The following is a 22680-nucleotide window of genomic DNA, read 5'->3' on the forward strand; positions in this document are numbered from 1 at the left end:
GCAAAGAGTGAATGAGATAAGAGGTAGGACTTCTAGGACCAAAGGACATTACGAGCAAAGGTACAGAGGGGGTACTATAACCTGAATAATTCCTACAAAAAGCTAATTGAAACTTGCTGAATTCATATATCACAAAGGGTGGGAGAACGTTTTTTGTTTGTTTGTTTTTAGCTAAAAGGAAGCTGCGTAGTGGAAGGAGTCCTGGTCTTGGTGGCAGAAGATTTGGGTTCAAGATTCAGTTCTGCTATTAACTAGCAATATGACTGGGGCCTGCTGGTTATCTGAGCCTAGGTTCTTATGAATGCTTCTATTTACATGTTACTGTGAGGACTAAACAATTTCTTGGATGGGAAGTGCTCTGCTGATTCTCCAGGTTCTATTTCCAAAAGCAGCTTCATTACCTTCCAAGACCCTCCTCTCTCCCTCTGGATCTCCCAGCTCTCTGACTCCTCTTTCACCCTATCCCCTTTCTCTTAAAGTCTCCTTAATGGTGGGGGTGGGGGGAAGAGGCATTCTCTAGGATCTGGCCTTGGCACTCCTCTCATCTCACTACACACTCTGCCTTGGGACTCTCATCGGCTACCATGTATAACCCAGAACCAATGGCTCTTAAATTCTATGTTCTGGCCCAGACCCCTTTCTCCCCTGTGTTCAACCAATTGCTGATCAGTTCCTCTTGGATCTCCTGCAGGACCCTCATATCCAACATACCCAAAACTGGACTCATTATCTTCCTGGCAAACCACTTCCTCTTCCTCTTCATGCCTGGTGTTAGGGAAATCACACAATCAAGTCAGGAATTGTTTGACATTTCTTCCCCCCACACCCTCATGCCTGAGATCTAAGTGGCAGTTAAGTCTTTTCTCTCCAGGGAACTCCTCTCTCATCACCACTGCCCTAGTTTGAATCTCATCAATTCTCATCTGAATCCTGCAATTGCTTCTTAACTGGTCTATTTCATTTTGTTCTCTAAATTTACTGCAGAATGAACTTTCTGAAGCACAAATTTGATAATACTGCTGTTTCGCTTAAAAGCATTCAGAAGCACCAAAATACTTAGGAATGAAATTCAAACTCCTAAGCATGATATTGAGTATCTTCAGATCTGATTCTTGCCCCCCTCCCCTGTCCACTCCTGTGCCCACTTCCTCCCGTTCCTGCTGCTCCGGTCCAACTGAATTGCTTGCTCTTTTTACACTACACCACATTCTTCCAAATATCTTTGAATACCCTGTTCCCCTCACCAGAAGTGCCCTTCCACCACTATCCTGCTCTACCTTACTAATTCTTCTCATCTCATGATTACCCAGTTTAGCTGTTTCATTTTGAAGAGTCCTCCTATGCGCACTCTTAGTCACTTATGTAGGTTTCTATCACAGCTCTCATTACTCAGGAGTGCCAAGGTCTGTATTATAATTGTGTTTTTTCCTACAGATTCTCTTGCTAGACTGTGAGTTTCCAAGACCCATCATGATGTCTTATTTTCTGATGTTGACACTCTGATCACCTTTTCTGTCAATCTGATCCTTTCTAAATATTTTTATATACTTTATTTTTTGAATAGGCAACATGTTCATCTGTCCAAAAATTCATAAATTACAAAAATAAAATCTCCTTTCTACCCTGTCCCCATCTCTGCTGTCCAGTTCTCCACCCCAGAGGCAAAATTATCAGTTTCTTGTGAATACTTGCAGAGATACAAACATATATATGGTCCCCTTTCATACAAAGATGGTATCATGTTGTACAGATTGTGCTGCACTTCTTTGTCATTTAATTATGTGTGGCCACTCCATTTCAGTACATAAATAGCTTCCTTATTCTTTCTTTATTCACTTTTTTTGGGTTGTATCATAATTTAACCAATGAACATCAGTTATTTCCAATATTTTGTGGATACAAACAATAATGCAATTACTAACTTCATAAAAACATCATTTCACACACGTGCAAGTGTGAGAGTAGAATGAACTCCTGAAAGTGGAACCTCTAGATCAAGGAGTATGTGAATTCACGTAAGTGTGACCATTCATATTGCCCTTCTAGGAGTGCACAGATATCATCTTATTGATCTTTGAATCCCTAGTTACTATGAGAGAGGCTAAAACAGAGTAGGCATTCAGTACATTTTTGTCAAATAAATAAAAGGAAAAAAGCTCTTTCTGTGGAAGCTCCTTTTTTCCTTTTTCTGATGTTGTGTTTTACTGGGTAAGTTCAAACTAAACAACGCTTGTTCAACCAAATGTCATTATTTTGGAGCACAACACTTATTCCAACTTTTGTTAATTTCCATATTTGTGCAACTAATCGAGATCCTTCTTCATTAGGTTGATTATAAAGGTCACATTAATTTTTATGTTCTAATAACATTGAATCCTCATCCCTCATTTTGTGAGATGCCTTAATTATCTTACTGGGTTTTTTTTTTCTTTCTTCCCCTAAGCAATTCCTGGAAATCCTTCCACAGTTCACCAATTCTTTTCAGGAGGCTTCTTGTTGCTTTTATAAATCATCAGACCTCTGCAAGCTAACTTTTACTGTCTTTTAACTTTGTATTACTGTTGCTTCTCCTAGATACACTGCTTATTGGCTGTGTGACCTCTCTATGCCTGTCTATTAATTTATAAAATAGGGACATCTGAGGGTTAAATGAGATTATAGATGTAACAGGTTTAGCATAGTGTTTGGCACATGGTAATATTGAGAGAGATGGTCCTTCACGGGTCTTTCATGCTTCTACCCATCTTCCTGGGAATGCCAAGAATGCAGGGCTTCACTTCTCTAGGGTCACTTCTTAGGGTTGTTTATGGTGAGTAACCCTGAGGGATGAAGTAATGTCTTTCCCCAGGACAAAGAACAGGTTTGCTTACTGCTTCCTATCAAACGGCTGGGCTCTCCAAGCTCAGCGTTCCTTAGTCATGATGTAAGTCCACCAAGGGCAAAGCATTCATCTGAGCCCTTTGTGTCACCCCTGTGCAACCTGCGGGGAAAAAGAAGTTGACACAAACATACTGAAGCTCATGGTGCTTCCTGTGTTATGAGTCCTTTGTCTCTGACCCAAGAATCTTGTGTCTTTCTTCAACATCCGTGGAACAGTAACAGGCTAATTTATTGGACTGCCACTAGGGTAAAATCAAATACCAGACTTGAGTATTAAATCCTTAATATATTTACATTATTTTTGCTCTTGCTCTTCTTACTTGCTTTTCCCAGGTGCTCTGTGCAGTATCTGTTAAGTTTGTGTTTGGGTAGGTAGCCAAAATACATCAATTGCTGCCATTTCCAAGTAATTCTACTGTGTTGTGGAGGAAAACAAAATGAATTAGAAACAAAGGTAACTTCCAAAATCATTGCTCAATTGAAATTACTTGGATACTCTAATATCCAGTTTTAAATCTCTGAGACCATAGTGATAGATATATATAAATAAAATATGTGGGGCATAGTTTTTATGTAGTTACAATACAGGAAAAGAAAGTTGCACAAACGTAACTGGTCCTTAGTTCCTGTTAAGTAATAGCTGGATGACTTTGGGCACTCTAAAGTTCAGTTTCCTAATGTGTGAAATAGAGAAACTAATCCATGATCCAGTAGTCTCACGAAGTTGATGGGGTTATGAAATAAAATAATGTATGTGAATAAGTAAGGTACTGAGCAAATCAGTCACTGGAATTTACAACCGTACTGAATCACAAACGTTAATCTGTCCCAATATTACTGTTTTAGAGGTTATAAAATTAAAAAAAAAAAAGCGCACCACATCAACAGCTAAATCCGTTTGCCACACTCTCACCGCCGAATAGACTAAACGCAGAACTTAAAAGACAAACTACAACTTCCAGCAGGCGTTGCTCCCGAACTGCGTCACGAAACCTCAGCTCCCGCCCGGCCCAGCTCCCTCCCGGCCCCCACGGTCCATAAACTACATCTCCCAGGAAGCTCCACACTGCACAACCGTCCGCTCACCGTCCGCTTTCCCTCCTCCCCCTGCCTTCCCTTTACCCCCCGCCAGCAGCTCCCTGGCTCACTTGGATCCCGCGGTCGGCGGAGCGCGCGCACGCGCGCGCAGGGGGTCGCGCGGCTGTAGGGAACGGCGAGCGCGCACGGGGGCGAAAGGGGGGCTGTGGAGGCGTAGGGGGGCGGGGACACGGCTCGCCTGCTCCAAGATGGCGGACGAGGACGGGGAAGGGATTCACCCCTCAGCTCCTCACAGGAACGGAGGTGGTGGCGGCGGCGGCGGCGGGGGGTCTGGGCTCCACTGCGCCGGGAACGGCGGCGGAGGCGGCGGCCCGCGGGTCGTGCGCATCGTCAAGTCCGAGTCTGGCTACGGCTTCAACGTGCGGGGCCAAGTGAGCGAGGGCGGGCAGCTGCGGAGCATCAACGGGGAGCTGTACGCGCCGCTGCAGCATGTGAGCGCCGTGCTGCCCGGGGGGGCGGCCGATCGTGCCGGGGTGCGCAAGGGGGACCGCATTCTGGAGGTGTGAGTATCCAGGCTGCCCGCCGCCCCACCCCGCCCCGTCCCCTCCGCCTGCCCGCGCATCTCCGCTCTACTCCTGTCACCCTCAGGCCGCACCTCCCCCAACCCCAAACCTGCCCTCGGGACCCCCGGCCGCCTCAGGCCTCGCCCCTTCTGGGGTGATCCTTTTACCTCCCACACCCTGGCTTTCTGCGCCTCCCGCCCCTCTCCCCTGTTTTCAGTTGATGTCTGAGACCTTACCGCTGTTACCCCGCTCGCATTCCTTTGACTTCTCTTCTACTCCTTTGCCTCCCCTTGGGCATTTTGCTTGCCTCTCCCCTCCGCCCCTCGCTTTGCGCTTAATAAACCTCTTCTGCTACCCACTGCATCCCCTTCTCTGACCCCGTCACCGTGTGTCCTCCCCAAGTCCTCATCTTCAGCGGCATAGTTTGTTGTTCTCCACCACCCCTTCAACCCCTGGGGACCGTGCCCTCTTAACCTCTGGCCCGAGTAGGCGGAGCCTCTTGTCTTCTTCTGTTTTTCCTCCGGAAACCTCATCCTTCCACACTGCACTCCTTTTTCTTTCCTTAGTTACTCTCCTTACGTTTAAGCACCCCCTATACATTTTTCTGTCCTTCCGTGTGTCCCTTTCCTCTCTTCCTTTCTGTATGCATTCTGCTAGTATACCTTCGTGCTGTCACTTGCCTGCGAGTTGGTTGGGGTTTTTTTTTTTGTTTTTTTTTTGAGGGGTTTTTTTGGGGTGGTGATGGTGGTGGTGCGGGTGGTGGTGTTTTTGACACTAGTTTCTCTTCACAGTGGTCTCCATATTGCACCATGATATTGGACCTAGTGTCCTCATAACCACATCCTACTGAGAGCATCCCTGTTCTGTCCCCTGTGTTTACCCCTGCGCCATACTCATACTTTTGCCTTGGGCTACAATTACAATCCCCTTCTGGGTCTTGGATCTCCCCACGTTTTTGGGCATGCTGTTTCCATTCCCTCTCCTACTCTATCCTCTTGTATCCCACGCTTGACTTTCATCCCGTTCTTTCTTGCCTCTAGGTTACTTTTCCTTCCTGGCCTTTTTATCTTCCTTCTGCTCCTATGGTCCATCCCCTTGCCTGCCGCATTCCCTCCCCCTGTATACGCCTTCATCTTTACTTGCCACTGCATCCCTTAACGCTGGGGCAGGATGCTGCCCTGTCCCTGGTTCCTGTGCAGACCTCCTCCGCTACTATCGTGCAGGAACTACATTTGTGTTTTTCACATCGTATTAAAATCTATACAGTGATTGCTGGTTGGCTGGAAGATGGTGTATGCTCTCATCACCTCCCTTCTCCTCAGTAGTCTTCAGTGTTGTATCTCTCTCCTTATTGAATCTGTCTTGTGTATTCTTACTCTCACTCCTCTGCCCTCTCCCTCAGTGCTCTCATGAAGTTGTCCTCATTTTCTGTAATGTTATTTTAACTATGATTTCCACAACCTTCAGGCTTTCCTCTAATAAAACAGTAGGTTTGCTCCAGGTTTCAGAGAGGATAGGATCTTGAAGATGAGCATATAGAAGAGCTCATACTTTCTTAATCACCTTATGCCCCCTCCTGCCCTTACCCTTAATGATCTTGCTCTGTGGTATCCACTCATTCTATTTCCTCTTACCTTCCACCTCAAGAAAGAGTAGCTCACAAAAGCAAGTGTTTGGAGCTATTACTGTAAGTTTTCTCAGTCCTTCCTGTAAATAGATGCTTTCTTTTTTTGTTAAGGTCCTACTTTAACAGAATATTCTTAGTCTTTTGGTGGTAAGGGCATTCAGATACAGAAGGCAGCAGTGACCTTCTGCTTTGTATTCAGGCATGTAAATCTTTTCTTTCTGAATAACTCAAATTCTATGGCTGATGTTTTCTTCCGATAGAATCTCTTGAAATTGTCATTTTCCTTTCCTTTTAGAAGTTAACTTTGGATCCAGATATTTGTTTATTTTTATTGCCCTGGCCAGTGTGGCTCACTTGGTTGAAGCATTGTCCTGTAAATTGAAAGGCCGAGGGTTCATTCCTAGTTAGGGCGTATTATCTAGGTTGCGGGGTCAGTCCCTGGTCGGGGAGCACATGATAGGCAACTGATTAGAGTTTCTTTCTGACGTTGATTTTTCTTTCCTTCTCTCTTTCCTTCCCTCCCCCTCTAAAATCAATAAGCATGTCTTGGGTGAGGATAAAAGAAATATTTATTTAAAAGTATAAAATTATCATTAAATTCTAAATCATTTACTCTTTGCAGGGGCTAAAAGGAACTAACCTAAAATAATTTTGTAGAAGACTACAGCTAACATGATTGATTATTTCATATATATGTGTGTATATATATGTATACATATATATGCCAACAAATATAGTTGCTGGCTTCTTGCCTTTATTGTGTTTTTTTTGCAGCAGAGCCCAGATATAAACTAGATCCTGTGAAGGAGACCTCAGATGATACTCTAGGACAGGGCTTGCCTCAGGTCCAGGTTCCAGTCTAGGTCTATTCCTCTTAATAGGTAAAAATGTTGCATTTTTGGGACATCCTAGGTGGTGAGTAGAGAATGTTCTTTTATTGGGCAGGGCAAAAGAACACTCTTTGCTTAGAGAACCTTTCTCAGGAAGGTTGTGATGATCAGACATCTTCTTGACATTGGTTTTTCACCTTCCAGCTGTTTTTTGATTTCCAAAGTCTTTGAAGCTTCTCTGCTACTGTAGTGGAAATAGTGATATTTGCAACACAGAACCAAGCTAGTTGTTAAGTTCCCTGAGTCCTCAACTACTGTTGACCCTGAACATCATGGTTTTGAACTGCATAGGTCCATTTATATGCAATAAGTACCTGTACTGTTTTCATTCTGCAGTTGGGATCAGCAGATATGGGGGACCGACTGCATGCATTGATCTGCACTCTTTTATATAGGGGGCTTGAGCATCTTCAGATTTTAACATCTCGCCCGGGAACCAAACTCCCAAGAACACTGAGGGAAAACTTAAGTTTTTCGGAAGTCAGAAGTTTCATGTGGATTTGACTACATGGAGGTCGGTTCTCCTAACTCCTACCTTCAAGGGTCAGCTGCTTACAGATTCTTTTCTCCCCTTCTTCCAAACAAAGTTTGCATCTTTTCCTTAGGTTTTCAAGTGAAAGAAGGAAATCAGCAAGCACACAGACATGATTCTTCAGGGATATCTGTGTCTGCTACTTGTTTTGATCTTGGTTAGGTTGATACTAATTTTCCTAAAGCATTCTTTAGGCAGCATTCCTTAGAGCATTTTTCTCTCTCCCTCAGGTTCCTTAAGTTAACCTCTTTTGTGCCACAAAAGCTTTCTAAGTTGAGTAAGTGCCAAGTGGGGTCAGGGTTGGACACAGCTAGATTATTGTTATGTAGATATAATTTGTATGAAGTCATAGGTGGATGTATGGACCTTGATAATTGCCTTTTTAACCAAGATGTTTTTCCTATTTTAGATGTTTCTCTCCTGTGCACAAATAATTTTATTCCTATTTTCATATATTGCAGTTGTTCGGACAACTGTTAGAGATGTGAAAGAATAGAGTAACTTGAGATTTAAGGCAATACCAGCTTGGGCAAAAGGAAGAGCATCAAGTTCTTTGTATTTTGAAGTCTTTACCAAGGCCCTGTCCTCATTGAATCTTGGAACAGTTGTTAAACTAAATTCACTATGGTTCATTTTGTCCTTTCTCCCTTCCAAACTGACTAGATACTGACCAGTTGGGAAAGTCATGTTGGAGGGCTTGGTACTGGAGGAAGAACACGCCCTCTGGGTTCTAAATTTTACTACAAATGGCATGTTTTCCTGACTAGCAATGTTAGTTTCTACCTTGTAATTCTCCCCAGTGTAACATATTGAGTGTCTTCCCTTTGATGTATATGTACCTGGAGGCTAATGAGTGAAGGATGCTTTCAACAAATACAACCAAAATAAATATATCTTTGCACTAATTATATAGTATGTGAAGTAACATTTAACTTCAGGTTAATTTTCTCAAGGTTAAAGTAGTTCCAAGGGCTCTTGATTGATTTCTAGAGAGATGCCCTTAGGAGGGTTTATGTGTGTGATTCATGTGGATATGGTACTGTCTATATTTTTGAGGGATTAGGTTTGTCCATTGGCTGGTTTGTTTTATCTCTTTGGTATTAGGATATTGTGGTATTTTACAAGCATGGACACCTAAGGTTGGCTTGCAACCATTCAAAATTATTATACTATATTTATGCTAGGCAGAGAGTATATGACTTTTTCCTTTAGAGCTGTAGGATAATATATTCATCAACTTTCCCAGGTTAAAATTAAACCATAAGAAAAATTAAAGCCATACATATGTAAATAAATTTGTTTATTGAGTTTAAAAAAAATTTATTGGGGCAATGTTGGTTAATAACATTATGTAAGTTTCAGGTGTACAGTTTTATAATATATCATCTGTATATTGCATTGTGTGCTCACCACCCAAAATCTAGTCTCCTGTCACCATGTTTTTGACTATTGAAAGTTAATTTTAATAACTTATAAAATATCTCATGGGCATTCTTCTTTTCTTTGCTTCCTTTATGTGAAGTTCGAAAATGATTAAAAAGAGGTTGCTGCTGCAAGAAGTATTTTTACGGGTTAAGTGTGAGTCATATAACAATGACTGCTAAGTACTTTCTCAACAGCTATTTTCTCAATTGTAGCTGCATTCTACTCTGTTTGGCTCAGATTTTCTAGGTAGTTTTGGAAACGGTTTGAAATCATGGTTTTTGATCAAGGAATTTTATGGCAGTGATTCTCAAGCTTTAGTGATCATAAGAATGACTGGGTGTGCTTGTCAAAAGTATAGAGTGTCAGGCTCACCCTTAAGGATTATGATTCAGTAGGTCTTACACGGGGCTTTGAAATCTTTATTTTTCACTCCCTTGCCAGGGGTGGGTAATGCAGCCTGCACTCAACAGTACCTAGAGTGACCCTGCAGGTTATAGGCTTTAAATTCTCAGTTCATTTTATCTTTATGGTTATATTGAGAGTCATGAGCTAAGACCGTGTAACAAATAGTGATTTGTTAGGCTCCTGAATTTCCTTTAGGAAAATAAGTCCAGCAGTTAGTGGGCTATTATATCTGATCATCTATACTTTATTTATTGTCTTGCTAAGCTTTTGTAATAATTCGAGGTTGCGTATTACAGTTTGCAGTGTTACCACATTTGATCTTCACAATAGCCTTGTGAGATAGGGAAAATACAAGCTCCCTGAGGGTAGGGACTGCATCTATGCTTCTTCCCCCAGCCAAGTGTCTAGTGACACATAAAAGGTATTATTTAATAAATACTTGCTGAATTGAATGTATTAGTATTATCTCTATTTCACAAGAGAGGAAACTGGGTGTTGCACTAATGAGTGTTAACCAAGATTAAACCCAGGTCTTTGGATTCTAAATCCTGTGTATTTTCTATTTCTTTGTTTTCTTTGTTATTAACTGTTAATGATCAACTCTTCTTGACTGAATAGTCATTTAAAATTCTTAAAATTCAGTCACACCTCCGGTGGCTTGGATAACAGTTGAGCTTTGGTTCTATTATTGTGAAATGTAACTTTCTTATATCTTTACTTACCCTGTCTCTTCTATTGTTAAATTAAGTGGGTGATAGGGAACCAAAGCAGTCATTCTTTGCCCTTACCTGTTGCTATCTTTAATCTTTTGGTTATTTGTGAAGAGAACATGACAATCATAATTGTAACCCAAAGAAAAACTTTTAATTCCATAGGTAGTTGAGGTGGCAAAAAAATAAAACTAAATTTGAAAATAGGGAAAGAAAGAGAGAGAGGAAGGAAGGAAGGAAGGAAGGAAGGAAGGAAGGAAGGAAGGAAGGAAGGAAGGAAGGAAGGAAAAAAATAGCATTATATTCCCCTTGGAAATCACTTCCACAACATGGCTGTGACCAGGAAAAGATCTTTTGTTAGTAATATGAAGATTTGTCTGGTTCATACAAGTTATTGTGAAGAACAGTTCTTCCATCCACCTCTGGCTAGTTCAGGTGAGATTTCGTTACCATGATCTCAAGGATAATTATATTTTTAAGATAAGTCTCTTCAGGAATAATTGTTACAATCTGGTAGATAAGCAAAGAGACTCAATTGCCAAACAATCACTTATAATAATTTGTGATCACTGCACAGTACTTTGGAAACATGATCTGTGATGAGTTCATTTGTTAGATGACGGCATTGCTGGCACAAAGGATATTGTGGTGGTTTAGGTGTGAGCCAGTTAGGGTCATTCTTTTCTTCAGCAATCAGTTCTATAGATGATTTCCCTGTGCTTCACTCAGGCAATCCAGTAAGAGCCTACATGTGGGCAGCACAACTCCAGCCCCACATTTGGGAAAAAAAAATTCATGCAATTTTAAAAGATATTTTTTATTACAATTCACAGTAAGAGATACATTTTATATTACAACCCAATACAAATACAAAAAAGCACCAGAAACAAGTTGCACAAAACTATATTTGCTGGTATCATTCATACCCTCTGGTATTTTTCAGTCTGTTTAGTGTTTTAGGGTTTTTGTTTGTTTGTTTTGTTTTTTTGAATGCTGATGGTCTTACATAAAATCTACATAAATTTCATGACTCATTAGGTTGTGATCCACTGTTGGAAAAGCAATGATTTAGGGCCTCACTTTTTTGATGTTGGCCCACTAATATCACCTCATATTCAGTCTGGTTCCACAATTAAGCACTAACTGTGTAAAGTACTGTTGGGCTTGTACAGATCACAGTACTTTAAAATTCTTAAAATTCAGTCACATCCCTGCCCTTGAGAAGCTTGCACTGCATTGGGAAGGTGCCTTTAAGCAATTTACTGTGTGTGAAGCAAAATGAAATAATGGAGATAAATGAAAAACAATGGGAGTTTAGAAGAAAGAGCAAATATGCTTGAGAAAATTGATGGGTAGATGGGTGATAGAGGCCTTTTAAATCTGTGATTGAAGGACAAGTGTAACTTCATTAGGCAGAGAAGGGGGAAGGATTTTATGGGGTTAGGAAACAGTGGGAGGAAGATGTGAAAAGTTCTTAGCATACCTGTAAGGAACCAAAATTGCTGTTTGTAGACAATTGTGCTTGAGGTTAGATCAAAAAGGGCTTTGAACACAGTGCTACCAAGTTTGGATTTTATTCTGTCTTTGAGGTCAGAATATAGTTGTATGTTTATTAATACCCAGGACTCCCTGTGAAAATTTAGCTTTTATTAATTATTTACCCAAAGAGGTTGAATATTTTCCAAGGCCAAAGAAAAATTACTGTTAGAAGAATTTCAGAGCATCTAGTCTCTTGGGCTGTCTTGTACTATATAAAGAAGGGAATGAAGGACAACTAAGCTCTAACACCCAGAGCTGGGGACAGCTGGTGAGGGGCTGGCTGCCTTTAATTTGTGTATGTATTTTACCTCACAGTCCAATCCAGCTTCTCAAATATTCATTTCTTTCTCTTACTTTTTAAATGGCTGAACTTACTGTTGCATTTACAGTTGATAAGTTTGATCCCTATGTGCTGCAGGCCCCCTTATGTTCCCCCCCCCCACCCCCCGGCATCTGTGATACTCTTTTAACTCTGTGTTCCTCCAAGTCTGCTCCTCTGATGTGAAGATGCCTTCTTTAGTTTCTCTCTTTTATTTCGGCATTCAGCATGTTGTTGGGAGTTGAAAGGACTGAAGACAGACAGGGAACTTAACATAGTACTAAGATTTATACTTGTGGTCCACCTTCAAAACCAAAATTCATACAAAGATTCTTTTAAATAAGTTTAAGGATTGACGGTGACTACAAACTGAATTTTTGTTTCCTGTCAGTAATATGAGGGGCACTAAAAATTTTTTTTGTGATATTATATTAGTCAGATACTAGGTAGTGTGTGTGGAGTCTCTTTGGTTCATTACTTACTGCTTTCTTCTAACTAAATAAGGTTCTCATAATATTTGAGGAAATACACCTCTCTGCAAGGTATTAAAGCTGCCGAGTAAGGAACTATATTCGAGTACCTTTATGTCTACTTCCTTTAAGAAACTTCCATTGTTATAAAAATATCTTTTAAAAAAATGATTTATTTTTCATTCCAAATAATTCCACAGTTTTCAGGGAGCAATCTCATCCCTTTCTCACTTTTAGAAGGTAATTTTTCAACTTTGTTCATATTGCCTTTCCCACAGAGGAGGGAAAGAGGTATGGGCTTGCCTTATTGAGCGCCTAACAGCCCAGAGAAAGACTCCGCTATGGGGGTCATGGCTTTGTGCAGAGTACCAGTCAAACCAGGAAGGTGATTCCAGAAGGAGTTAGGTGCCCCCCCCCCCCCCAAAATGATGTTCAGGTCTCAGCTTTAAGGTATTTTGGGGCAGTTTTTTAAAATTAATTTATTTATTTTTTTATCAGAAGTGATCAAACAAATTAAAATGGAGAGACCTCTCTGTCTGATACCAAATCCTTGTCACATTTCTGCCCCCTTCTCAGTGGTTCACAAAATGGATCATGTGCTGCTTATGTTGAAGTGACCAGTTACTTGCTCTCATGCCTCCTCGCAAGAAAGAAAAGTATGTTTTTTGCCACTGATTTAGCCATATGAAATCATCTCATCACCCTTTTCTGGGTCTGAAGCTGCTCTTTCTAAAAGTGCCATCTTGTTGTACTTCATGTCAGTTAGTGGTGGAGAAATCTTGAATAGTTTATGTACAAAACTGTTTTTAGATTTTATATTATTTTGAAACTTTGTTCCTTTGGGGTTGGGGCACACTGGCTGCCCCATTTGGCTGTGGGAGCTCTCTGCAGCCTGGGCTGGCAGTGCGCTGGTCTTTGAGTTTCTCTCCCAGTGCCCCTTTAGTGGTGGGGTTCCTGAGAGGGCTGTTAGGTGCGCATCCTGCAGCTTACTGGCTTGAAATGTGCTCTCCTTTGGTATGGTCTCTTAGGGGGCCGATTGGGAGAAAGAGAAACCAATAGCGCAGCTGTTTTTATACTGAAAATTGACAAATGTCTTTTTAAAATAAAGAACCAGTCCCTCAAAAAAAAAAAAAAAAAAGGCTTGGTTTTGTTTAAACTATCTGAAACTGCAGATTCTAATGTCAGACCTCAACTAAGACTAGAATGACAGATCTATGTATTGTGTGGACTTGAAACACAAGAAAGTAATTAAATTCTCTCTGGAAAAGTAACAGAGCGGTCTGCAGGGAATCAGCTGCTTGTGTGGATATTTTCCTAGCTGCATTCAGGAGGCTGATTACTCTTACAGATCTATTCAGTGAGAATAACCAGAAGTTGTCTTCTTCAACCCCCAAATAGTGCAGTACTTATTTATGCATGTGTTTGTCTAGTTCTAGTTATGTTTATTAGTAAGTTTTAAAAATTGGGAGATTGATTAACCTAATATATAGAGATCTTGGAAAATGTGATGAGCCCCGTGAAAGTTTTGGAAATTTCTTCCACTTTCCTCATCAGTTTTAATTTGTCATCAGTGCAGTTTGTCTACTGAATATACCATGCAGGTTACTTAATTCTTTTTACTAAGTATTATGGTCATTTTGAATTTGGTAGGGTTAAAAACTACTTTTGGGGCCTGTTTTCTCAAGATACATAACCTGCACCTGCCTTTACTTGGAAAAGACAGAGTTTCTTTTTTTTTTCTTCTTTTTTTCTCCTCACCCAAAGGACATGCTTATTGATTTTAGAGAGAGGGGAAGGGAGGCAGGGAGAGAGAGGGAGAGAAACATCGATTACAATCATAGGTGCCCTAACCAGGGACCAAACCCGACCAAACCCGTAACCCAGGCAACGTGCCCTGACTGGGAATTGAACCTCAACCTTTCAGTTTACGGGATGATGCTCCAACCAAGAGAGCCACACAAGCCAAGTCTGGGAATGAGTTTCTCTACCTGGTGTTTTGAATCCAAGGATATATGACAGTGAAGTTTTCCTTTATGAATTATGTACTGATAGGTTATTTTAGGTTTCTCTGTCCTATTCAGTTGCGCTTTATATTGGGGATTCAGAAAAGGTCTTACTGTACCTTTCTTCTTGTTCAAAATGTTGAAATAGACTACAGCTTATAGAAACTGCAGTCTCTGTTCCTTACCTTCCAGAAGGAATTGCTCACATTTGAATTAAAGGATGATATTTGATTGACAAAGGACCATATCTCTTCAAAAATATATCTCTTGCTATTAATTTTAAAGACTTTCATAAAGGAAGGTATTTTGAACTTTTTTTTCCCCAGTAGTAGTGGTAGATTAACAGTTCTTTTCACACTAATTTGAAATACCTCCCGAGACTAAATAAATATTTAGGAAATGGGTGTTAAGATTCAGGGTATAGGCTCTTGCCCCAGAACAAACTTACCAGATCACAAAAGGAATCATTCTTTTCATTACATTCTATAGTAATTCAGAAATAGTAGAGAAATAGAACTTTAAAAAATGAAGATTTCTTCTTTGGTAATTTACCTGACTTGCAGACTAATGTTGTACATAGGAGGGAAGTGAGTGAGGTTAGGGAAACTGTCATGGCTATAAGCAACTTTCTTACCCATAATTAACATTTATTATCCCAGAGTACAAAGTGACCCATCTTCACATCCAGCCTTACATTTGAATAGAACCATAGAGTCGTTATATGCCGATCAAGTTTTTAAAGACAAAAATTGAAAAATAAATCCTGTCAAAACAAAATAAATCAATATTTTTAAAAATATTTTTTATTTCTTTACTTTTTAGAGAGGGGAAGGGAAGGAGAAAGAGGGAGAGAAACATCAATGTGTGGTTGCCTCTTGAGCGCCCCCCTGCCCCACACTGGGGACCTGACCCGCAACCCAGGCATGTGCCCTGACTGGGAATTGAACCTGCAACCCTTTGGTTCACAGTCTGGCACTCAGTCCACTGAGCCACACCAGCCAGGGTTAAATCCATATTTTTATAGTTTTCGTATCAACTTTCTTTAAGACCTTACTGGTAATTCTTTAGCCTCTATTGTGTGAGGAATCCATTGTGCTAACATTTTTTCACTAAGTGTGGTGTACTTAGTCTTCATGATATGGAACTGTGTGATTACAATAGATTATTCCCAAAATTCACTTGAAATAAAAGACTTGCTTTTTAAATGTCACCATATTTATTTCTTATTCTCCTTACCTTATTTTGCTATCCTTGTAATCAGTGTTATATATAAAAATTAATAAAAGCCATTCACTTTTCAATATATTTGAATGAGAAATATAACCTTACTTTGAATTGCTTTCATAATTAAGTGCCAGATTTAACTCTTAAGCATTATTTCTGCTACTTCCCATAAAAGAAAGCGAAATTATCATTAATATTAAAGTTTGAAAAATGTAGAGCTTGCATGATGTTTTTAATATTTCCCTCTAAATAGTGACACTAGTATAAAAGTTAAAAATAAAGAATGACATTATGCATGTGCATGAAGAAAAACCATTATTATGGTGGTTTGCTTGCCTTAATGTTTTTTCATTCATTCAGGGAAAATCTTTAATGAGTGTGTATATACCTGACCAACATGGGATTAGACACCAGGGATAGAAAGCTGAATGATATGTAGCTCTCCTTGCCCTTAGGAAATTTATGATTTGGTGGGGAATCCAGCAGATAAGAGACAACTTCAGTATTGGAGTAAACCCAGGGGACGGTTCGGTTATAAAGATGGCACCCAGCTCCCCCGTTGGATGAACAAACTTAGAGCAATTCCCCCAAGTCTCCTAAGTACTTCTTTGCCCTTAGTTATCTACACTAGTAAATGTAAGTGCCCAGGAACTGTGCATCTTAACAGAAATCTTCCAGACACAAAGTGTACTAAAATTAGGAGGACTGTATAGTTTTTTGACAGTTTTGAAAATAAAAGGGGCCCATTAATTATGCCAGGACAACAGGTGTAAACTAGGTGTGTCCTGGCAACCTAGGACACAGGTTTGTAGCCTTATTAATTCTAGTATAGGAGGCTGTTTTAAAGTGCCAAGACTGGAATTTTGTATTCTATCAGGAGGGAAATGAACAAGTTTGTTTTTATTCTTGGTGATCAGTAGGTACATTGGCTTCACAGATAATTAAAACAAATGGACTTTTCTTCTAAATAGCTTGAATGTAATTTTATATTTATTTTAAAAAATCTTAGCCTTAAGCCTTATTATACCTTTTTCCTGAATGACAAATACAATTCATTTATTTAGAAATAAATCTACCTGTGTAGATTAAATTTGTAAACTGATTGCCTTGGAATGAAAGGTTTGAGGAATCTAGTGCTCCTTCCCAGGTAGTAAACCCTTGTTACTTCTAGCTGGAGGTATTAAGGTTGAAAGACACATGAGCCTTATTTGTACTTTTCCTGCCTCAGGCAACATTCTTTGTCACTATAACACTCAGCCAGGGGTAACAAGTTGGAGTGATGGTAAGCAGCTCTTTTGACAAGTTTTTTATTCCTTTTTTCCCTCTTGGGGAAGACCAGATGCCGACTGACACAGTTTGCAGTCTCAACCCTGCCAGAGCTATACTTCATTGTCGTTAATACTCTCTTTTGCTTAGTGTTAAATATCTGGATATAGGTCCTTTAAATATTGGTATAAATATTGATTTTGCTTTTGATATTTAAAAAAGTTACCAAAAGATTTGTGAACTATGGCTGGAAATCTTTTAATTTGGTCTACATGTAGTTGACATTTGTTTCCCCTCATTTGCTAAAGATGAAGCTTAGAATAAGATGAAAATTTTTTTGTTTTTAGTTTTTGTCTCTAGTTTGAATTAAGACACTACTTTTTTGTATTCTCTTTTCCTAGTAAAGAATAGTCTGACAGAATTATTACAGTATATGATAGTGGCCTTAAAAAATCAAGAAAGCAAACTGATTATAATTTTGAGATCATATAACTTTGATTAGTAGTAGTTTTCTGCTCAATTGTTTTTAGCATTTGTTCGGGCTAGAAAATGGTTACATTAAATCATAACTGAAGAGGGCTAGATATTTTTTGTTTTTTAAGTTGGTGGACAGGGAAAGAAACAGGGATAAGTGGCAATTAGTAAAATTATTTTGTGGATCTAGCTTCCTAAGTAAAAATCAGATTCTGTCTAACTGTTTAAAGCTATGGCATTTTTCTGATTCGAAGATTTCAGATCTTGGTTTGATTTTCATGGCAGAAAAATAGCTTACTCTATCTTGTTTTGAATTATTCACTAAGGAATCATGAATTTTAGTGTTTGACAACAGAGATAGATCCACTTTGATACACACATATACGTGTATACATGTATTTCATCCTTAATTTTTAAAATACATTAATAATTTAATAGGCTTTCTCTTTTAGAGTAATTTTAGGTTCACAGCAAAATTACGCGAAAAGCACAGAGGTTTCCCGTGTACCTCCTGTCCCCTCAGCATGCGTTGCCTCCCCCATTATAGGTATCCCCGACAGAGGGGTACATTTATTACCATCGATGAACCTACATTGACACAGTGTTCGTCTATGGTTTACTTTAGGGTTTGCTCTTGGTGTTAATACATTCTGTGTGTTTGGACAAATTTATGATGACATGTATCCACCATTATAGTACACAGAGCAGTTTCACTGTCCTAAAAATTTCCAGTGCTCTGCTTACTCATTCCTTTCCCGCGAGCCCTGGTGACCGCAGATCTGATTACCATCTCCCTAGTTTTGTCTCTTCCAGATTGCCATATAGTTGAAATCATAAAGTGTGTAGCCTTTTCAGACTGTCCTCTGTAATGCGGTAATATACATTTAATATACATTTAATATACATTTCCTTCATGTATTTTCGTGACTTGATAGCTCATTTCTTTCTAGTGCTGAATAATATTCCATTGTCTGAATGTACCACAGTTCATTTATTCATTCACCTGCTGAAGAACATCTTGGTTCCTTCCAGGTTTCAGCAATTTGAATAAAACTGCTATAAACTTCTGTGCGTAGGTTTTTGTATGGACATGTTTTCGTCTCCTTTGGCTAAATACCAAGGAGTAGAATTGCTGGATCATGTGGCAAGATTATGTTAGTTTTGTGAGAAACTGTCAAACTGTCTTCCATAGTAGCTGTGCCATTTTGCATTCCTACCAGCAGTGAATGAGAGTTACTCTTTATCTATATCCTTGTCAGCATTTGGTGTTGTCATTGTTCTGGATTTTGGCCATTCTAATAGGTGTGTGGTGGTATAAAATTCATTTTTTTAATTATAAAAGTAATATAAATATGTTAGAGAAAATTTGGAGACTAAGGAAAATTAAAAAAATTTTCACCCATCATCTTATCCCCCTAACACAGCTACTTTTGGTGTTTGGCTATCTTTTATTTATGCATTTTTTTATGAAGTTGAAGTCATACTTTATATATAGCTTATATAAATTAAATGATTTTTTAAAATTAATAGACTATTTTCTGTAACAGTTTTAGGTTTACAGAAAAATTGAACAGGTATATATTCCCATATGTTCCCATATATTCCTTTCCCACTCCCACCATACACAGTTGTGTTCATGGATTCTTATTAACTAAAGCCCTTAGTTTATTGGGATTTCCTTAGTTTTTAACCATTGTAATATCTTTCTGTTCCAGGATCCCATCCAGGATAACATTACATTTGGTTGTCATTGTCTCCTTAAGCTCATCTTGACTGTGACAACTTGTCAATCTTTCCATGTGTTTTGATGACCTTGGCAGTTTTGAGGAATACTGGTCAACTATATTATAGGATGCCTAATTATTGGAATTTGTTTGATTTTTTTTCATGATTAGACTTAGGTTACAGTTTTTTTGAGAGGAAGATCACAGAGGTAAAGTACCATTTTCATTTGTTCAGATCAAGGACACATATTGTCATCATGATTTATAACTTATTACTGACCTTGATCATTTGGCTAAAGTGGTGTATGTCCAGTTTCTCCACTGCAAAGTTATTCCTTATCCCCTCCTTTTCATACTGTGCCCTTTGGTTAGGAGTCACCATGTGCAGTCCACACTGAAGGAGTAGGGAGTTGTGCTCCCCTCCTTTAGAGTGTAGTGTCTATGTAATTGTTTTAGAACTCTTCTGAATAGAAAAATGTCTCTTCTGCCCATGTATTCATGCATTCAGTCATTTATTTATATCAGTATGGGCTCATGGGTATTTATTTCACACTTATTTTACACTTTGGGGTATGTAATCTGATACCGCTGCTTTGTTTTCTTGCTCCATTTGTTCTAGCTTTTGCCATTGGTGGCTCTTTCAGTTGGGTCCTGTGCGGTTTTCCCATATCCCCAGCAATGTGTGTTTTGGCTTCGTTTGGTTTTTGAGTACTTCCTTAATTTATGGTACTACCAAATGATACAGGCTCATCGTTGTGTTTCCTGCCCCAGTCCTAGAATCAGCCATTTCTCCAAAGGGCTGTTTCTTTTTATAAGAAAATGATATTAAAAACGAAGGCCTGGGCTCTAGGTGTGGTCATTGCTACTAAGGTATAATTTCTTTACAGCGCTCTCAGCTAACAGCAAAGAAATATATGTGTGAATATTAACCCCCCCCCCCCGTATTTGAGAAGCATACAGGGTGGGGCAAAAGCAGATTTACAGTTGTGAGTATATGAAACACAAAGTTTATTCTTGTGTTATTTATTAATTATTGTATTATTTTCCATAGGAACAACTGTAAACCTACTTTTGCCCCGCTTTGTACATGTATCTGTAAATATTTCTATATGTAACCCTCTGTATCTGTATTAAGTTAAACATGAGTTTTTACTGATGTGTGTGGCTTTACTCCATTGCCACATGGATCATTTCGACTCCCTCCCCTTACTGATTTGTACATTTCCACACAGTGAGAGACCTGGCTTCCCACATCCACTCTTTATTTACTTAATTGTTCAATTCCAGTGTACATGTATAGCAATATCAGAATTGTTAACCTGTACCCCTGTGAGAAATAACTTTATTGATGAATACAGTATGTAGCCTTTTCAGATTGGCTTTTTTTCCCTTAGCAATATGTATTTAAGGTTCCCTCTTGTCTTTTTTGTGGCTTGATAGCTTGTTTTTAAAAAAATTTTGTTTGTTGATTTGAGATAGAAACATCAGTGTATTATTTCATTTATTTAAGTGTTCATTAGTTGATTCTTGTGTGACCAGGGATCAAACCTGTATCCTTTGTGAATCAGGATGCTGTAACCAACTGAGCTGCCTGGCCAGGGTGAATAGCTCATTTATTTTTATAGCCAAATATTCCATTGCCTGTCTCTGAATGTACCACAGTTTGTTTATCCATTCACACATAAAGGACATCTTGGTTGCTTTCAGTTTTTGGCGATTATGAATAAAGCTGGTATAAACATCCATGTATAGGTTTTTGTATTTAACTCTTTAGGATAAATACCTAGCAGTATGATTTTTGGATCTTATGTTAAGACTATGTTTAGCTTTTTAAGAAGCTGTCAAACTGCTTTCCAAAGTGACTATACTATTTTGCATTCCTACCAATACTGAATGAGTTGCTATTGCTCTACATCTTTACAGCATATTTGATATTAACAGTTTTGAAAAAAATTTTAAACATTCAAGTAGGTATGTAATGATACCTTGTTTTGATTTGCAGTTCTTTAGTGATGAATGATGTTTAGTAACTTTTTATATGCATATTTGCCATGATACATCTTCCTTGATGAGGTGTCTGTTCAAATCTTTTGTCCATTTTTTAATTGGATTGTTTTCTTATTTTTGAGTTTTAACGGTTCTTTGTATATTTTGGATACAAGTCCTTTATGAGATATGTGTTTTCCAAGTATTTTCTCTCAGTCTGTGGCTTGTTTTTCATTCTCTTAACAATGTCTTTCACAGAGAGGAAGTTTTTAATTTTAATAACATTCAATTTTAACAGTTTTCCTTTCATGGATTGTGTTTTTGTTGTTGTATCTGCAATTTCATTTTCATACCCAATATCACCTAGATTTTTCTCCTGTGTTATCTTTTAGATGTTGCATTTTTAGAATCCACTTTTTAACATAACAGTAGCTGAAATATTTCTAGATTATTTTGTTCTTTACATTTACAATTTTAAATGATTGCTTTATAGTTAATCAGATTGCTGTGCTCTAATTTTCTTGACCATCTGTCCCCTATTATTGGCTTAAAAAAAACAACCAAATTCGGAAACAACCTAAATAATGATAAACATGTTTGTGCCTACTTCTTCTGAGGTTCAGGATGATTTCATTTGTTTTTTAAAATACTTGAGAGTGGTCGGCATACCACTGTAAAGTTCTTGCCCTCATGGAATTCACAGTTTGATGATTTCTTTAGGATAAATTCTCAGTAATGCCATTTTAGTTGACTATGAATGAACATTTTTATAACTTTAGATGCACATTACCAGTGAAAATTACTTTGAAAGGGTTTTTCTCATTTATAATACTCATCATCTCATTTTTCATATGCTGTAAGTTAACATTAAAAGTAATTTACTTATTTTTTTAAAAAGACTTTTTGCCCTAGCTGGTGTGGCTCAGTGGATTGAACATCGGCCTGCAAATTAAAGGGTTGCCAGTTCGATTCCCAGTGTAGGGCACATGCCTGGTTGCGGGCCAGGTCCCCAGCAGGGGGTGCATGAAAAGAAACCACACGTTAGTGTTTCTCTCCCTCTCTTTGTCCCTCTCTTCCCCTCCCTAAAAATAAATAAATTCTCTAGTTGTATTTTTCTTGTCCTAACAATACATTAGGTGTTCTAGGATGTAAGATGCAAAATGTTATTTCTAAAACAACATTCTAAAAAGTTTTTTAAATGTTTATTTTTCAATTACAGTTTAAATTCTCTATTATTTTGTATTAGTTTTAGGTGTACAGCATAGTTGTTAGATAGTCATATACTTTATGAAGTGTTTCCCCTGATATTTCCAATATCCAACTTGCATTATACTAGTTATTACAATATTATTGACTACTTTTCTATGCTGTACTTTACATCTTCATGACTATTATGTAACTACCAATTTGTACTTCTTAATCCCTTAACTCTTTTCACCCAGTCCCCCAGTCTCTCCCTCTGGCAACCATCAGTCTGTTCTCTGCATCTATGAGTCTCTTTCAGTTTTGTTTGTTCATTTATTTTTGTTCTTTAGATTCTACACATAAATGAAACCATATGGTATTTGTCTTTCTCTATTTCTAGCTTATTTCACGTAGCATAAT

The 22680-nt window shown here is 38.7% G+C and overlaps 1 protein-coding gene across 1 annotated transcript in view; it reads left to right on the forward strand.

The window, feature by feature from the left end:
• Positions 1-4166: 4166 nt before the first annotated feature.
• The window catches only part of SNX27 (sorting nexin 27), a 78940-nt gene continuing 60426 nt past the window's right edge, over positions 4167-22680 (forward strand). Inside the window, exon 1 of the mRNA XM_054563272.1 lies at positions 4167-4480. Coding sequence (XP_054419247.1) covers positions 4167-4480 — 314 coding nt within the window. The remainder of the gene's footprint in view (positions 4481-22680) is intronic.

The sequence above is a fragment of the Pteronotus mesoamericanus genome, unplaced genomic scaffold (genome assembly GCF_021234165.1).
Source record: "Pteronotus mesoamericanus isolate MK-2021 breed Mesoamerican mustached bat unplaced genomic scaffold, CSHL_Meso_final scaffold_705, whole genome shotgun sequence".
Classification (NCBI taxonomy): domain Eukaryota; kingdom Metazoa; phylum Chordata; class Mammalia; order Chiroptera; family Mormoopidae; genus Pteronotus; species Pteronotus mesoamericanus.